General features: G+C 34.6%; 1 protein-coding gene across 3 annotated transcripts in view; it reads left to right on the forward strand.

Annotated features, from left to right (window-relative positions):
• Positions 1–1,980, forward strand: part of ATXN10 (ataxin 10) — a 169,972-nt gene extending 167,992 nt beyond the window's left edge. For all 3 annotated transcript variants that reach the window (XM_014523679.2, XM_025213322.1, XM_025213323.1), the window contains exon 10: positions 1,603–1,980. In XM_014523679.2, coding sequence (XP_014379165.2) covers positions 1,603–1,677 — 75 coding nt within the window. In that variant the 3' untranslated portion in view covers positions 1,678–1,980. The remainder of the gene's footprint in view (positions 1–1,602) is intronic.
• The last annotated feature ends 7 nt before the right edge of the window (positions 1,981–1,987 follow it).

Raw genomic sequence — 1,987 nt, forward strand, 5'->3', positions numbered from 1 at the left:
ATTATAAAACCTTTCTTACGGGTAGATCAATGCATGTTAGCACAGATGGATTGAAATTAGCTTTCAAGAGCTAGCAGAATTTTCTTTGTTTACTTTGATAAGACATATCAGTTATCATCTCTCTCTCTCTCTCTCTTTCTTTCTTTCTTTCCCCCTCCATTGATTTTGCTTTCAAATGTTGTCTTGAGAATCAATTATGAAGTTCATAAAAGGGATGTAGTTTGTAATTTGCTGAATTCATCTCTCGATTCAGATTTTATTAGCATACTGTTCAGATGTCTGCTGCACAATTCTCCCATTAAAAAAAAAAAAAGTATCATGCAGTTACACTTCTGCTAGGTTCCATCCCAAAATGTAAACTTATGATTTGCTTTTTTACACAATACATAAAATATATCTTTCCCTGAACAAGAGATGTGCCTAGAGAAGTATGAGCCTATCTCCAGGCTATGAGCCTAAAGTTAGAATTCTCTCTGATCTTCTTGCCTCCCCAAGTCTCAGTTTGAAATCAAGTTTCCAGAACTAAAACAAAAACTTTCACACAGGTGTTGCCTGTTGGCTACATATAAACTTAGAAGTTCATCCTAATGAGCATTCATCATTAACAAAGGATTGCTTTATTTTTATGGATCCCTTTATATATATAGAAAAGAATTCTGTATGTGGAATAATTACTTTTTCCTTTTGACAAAAATAAAAGCAATCCTTTGTTAAGGACAAACTTCTAAGCATATTTGTAGCCAACAGGCAACACCTGTGTGAAAGCTTTTGCTTTTAGTTCTAGATATATTTAGAAAAAGGGGTTTTATACCTATAGAACTATGCAAATCAATATCCTTAGAAACTGCTGACTTCTACTGCCATAAACCTAATAAATGGTTGCTTCTTGTTCTAAAATATAAAAGAATACCTGTTCTATTTACTGTAATTTAAGAATCAGCCTGGCTTATTGATGTATGTAGGCAGATGTACATATGCATGTACAACCTCTTGCATATGTATATATGCATAAGTGTCTGTGTGTGATAGGTACCTTTTCTTAGCTGATGAACTGTGGATTGAACTGAGGACCTCCAAAGATAACAATGAGGTGCAACAGCACCAAATTCTTTCACTGGAGCTGTATCAAATGTGCAGTCTACTTAGCGGGCACAGAAAGGGACTCAAAATAAATGTACCTGTGGCCTATATACATATACATGTGTGTGGTTTTTATAATATTTTACAAATTCCTATTAATGTCACCTTATTAACCATATAAATGCATTTGTTCATGAATCTTTAAAAACAGTCTGAGCATAGGGTTTTAATTCAGTGTCTGGGGCATAAGCCATCCAGCTGACTCCATATCGCATCTCTTGTTAAGAAAATACTTGAGCTAGGACGTATGTAAAATTAGTGTACAAGTGTATGGCTGTTCTATTATATAAATGACTAAGAGCACCTGTTCTGCCATGCGCTTTGGTCAAACTTGTCTTGCATGTTTTTACTAAAACTACTGTTCAGGTGCCCTTGTATCTTTGCGCACTGTGTTTCTGCATTCTGTCTCCACAGTAGAGAGTTGAGATTTGTATTAATATAAGCAAATTTGTTTTAATCCAGGTTTATCTATTAGATGGAATTCCACTGATCCTAGACAACTGCAGCATTGATGACAACAACCCCTGTATCCTTTAAATAAAGTCTAACACAGTAAATGTTGCATGTTCTTTTATAACATAACATTTTTGCTTTGTTATGTATATGAGTTGGCATTAATCATTCTCTTAAAGTTGCTTCTTATATTCTGTGTCATTGAAAAGGTTATTACTTTTAGATTTGTGTTAAGGCTTCAGCTTCAGTGATTGAGCTTGATATAATGGTGTGGACATTCTAACATGCCTATTTCTTAGACTGCAACTGCTACTGATCAGCTAGTGCTTCAAGAAATCATTATAAATTGCCTTACCAGGAGGCTGCTTTCATATTGATACATGTCTGCAGGGAA

The sequence above is a fragment of the Alligator sinensis genome, unplaced genomic scaffold, assembly GCF_000455745.1.
Source record: "Alligator sinensis unplaced genomic scaffold, ASM45574v1 scaffold806_1, whole genome shotgun sequence".
Taxonomy (NCBI): domain Eukaryota; kingdom Metazoa; phylum Chordata; order Crocodylia; family Alligatoridae; genus Alligator; species Alligator sinensis.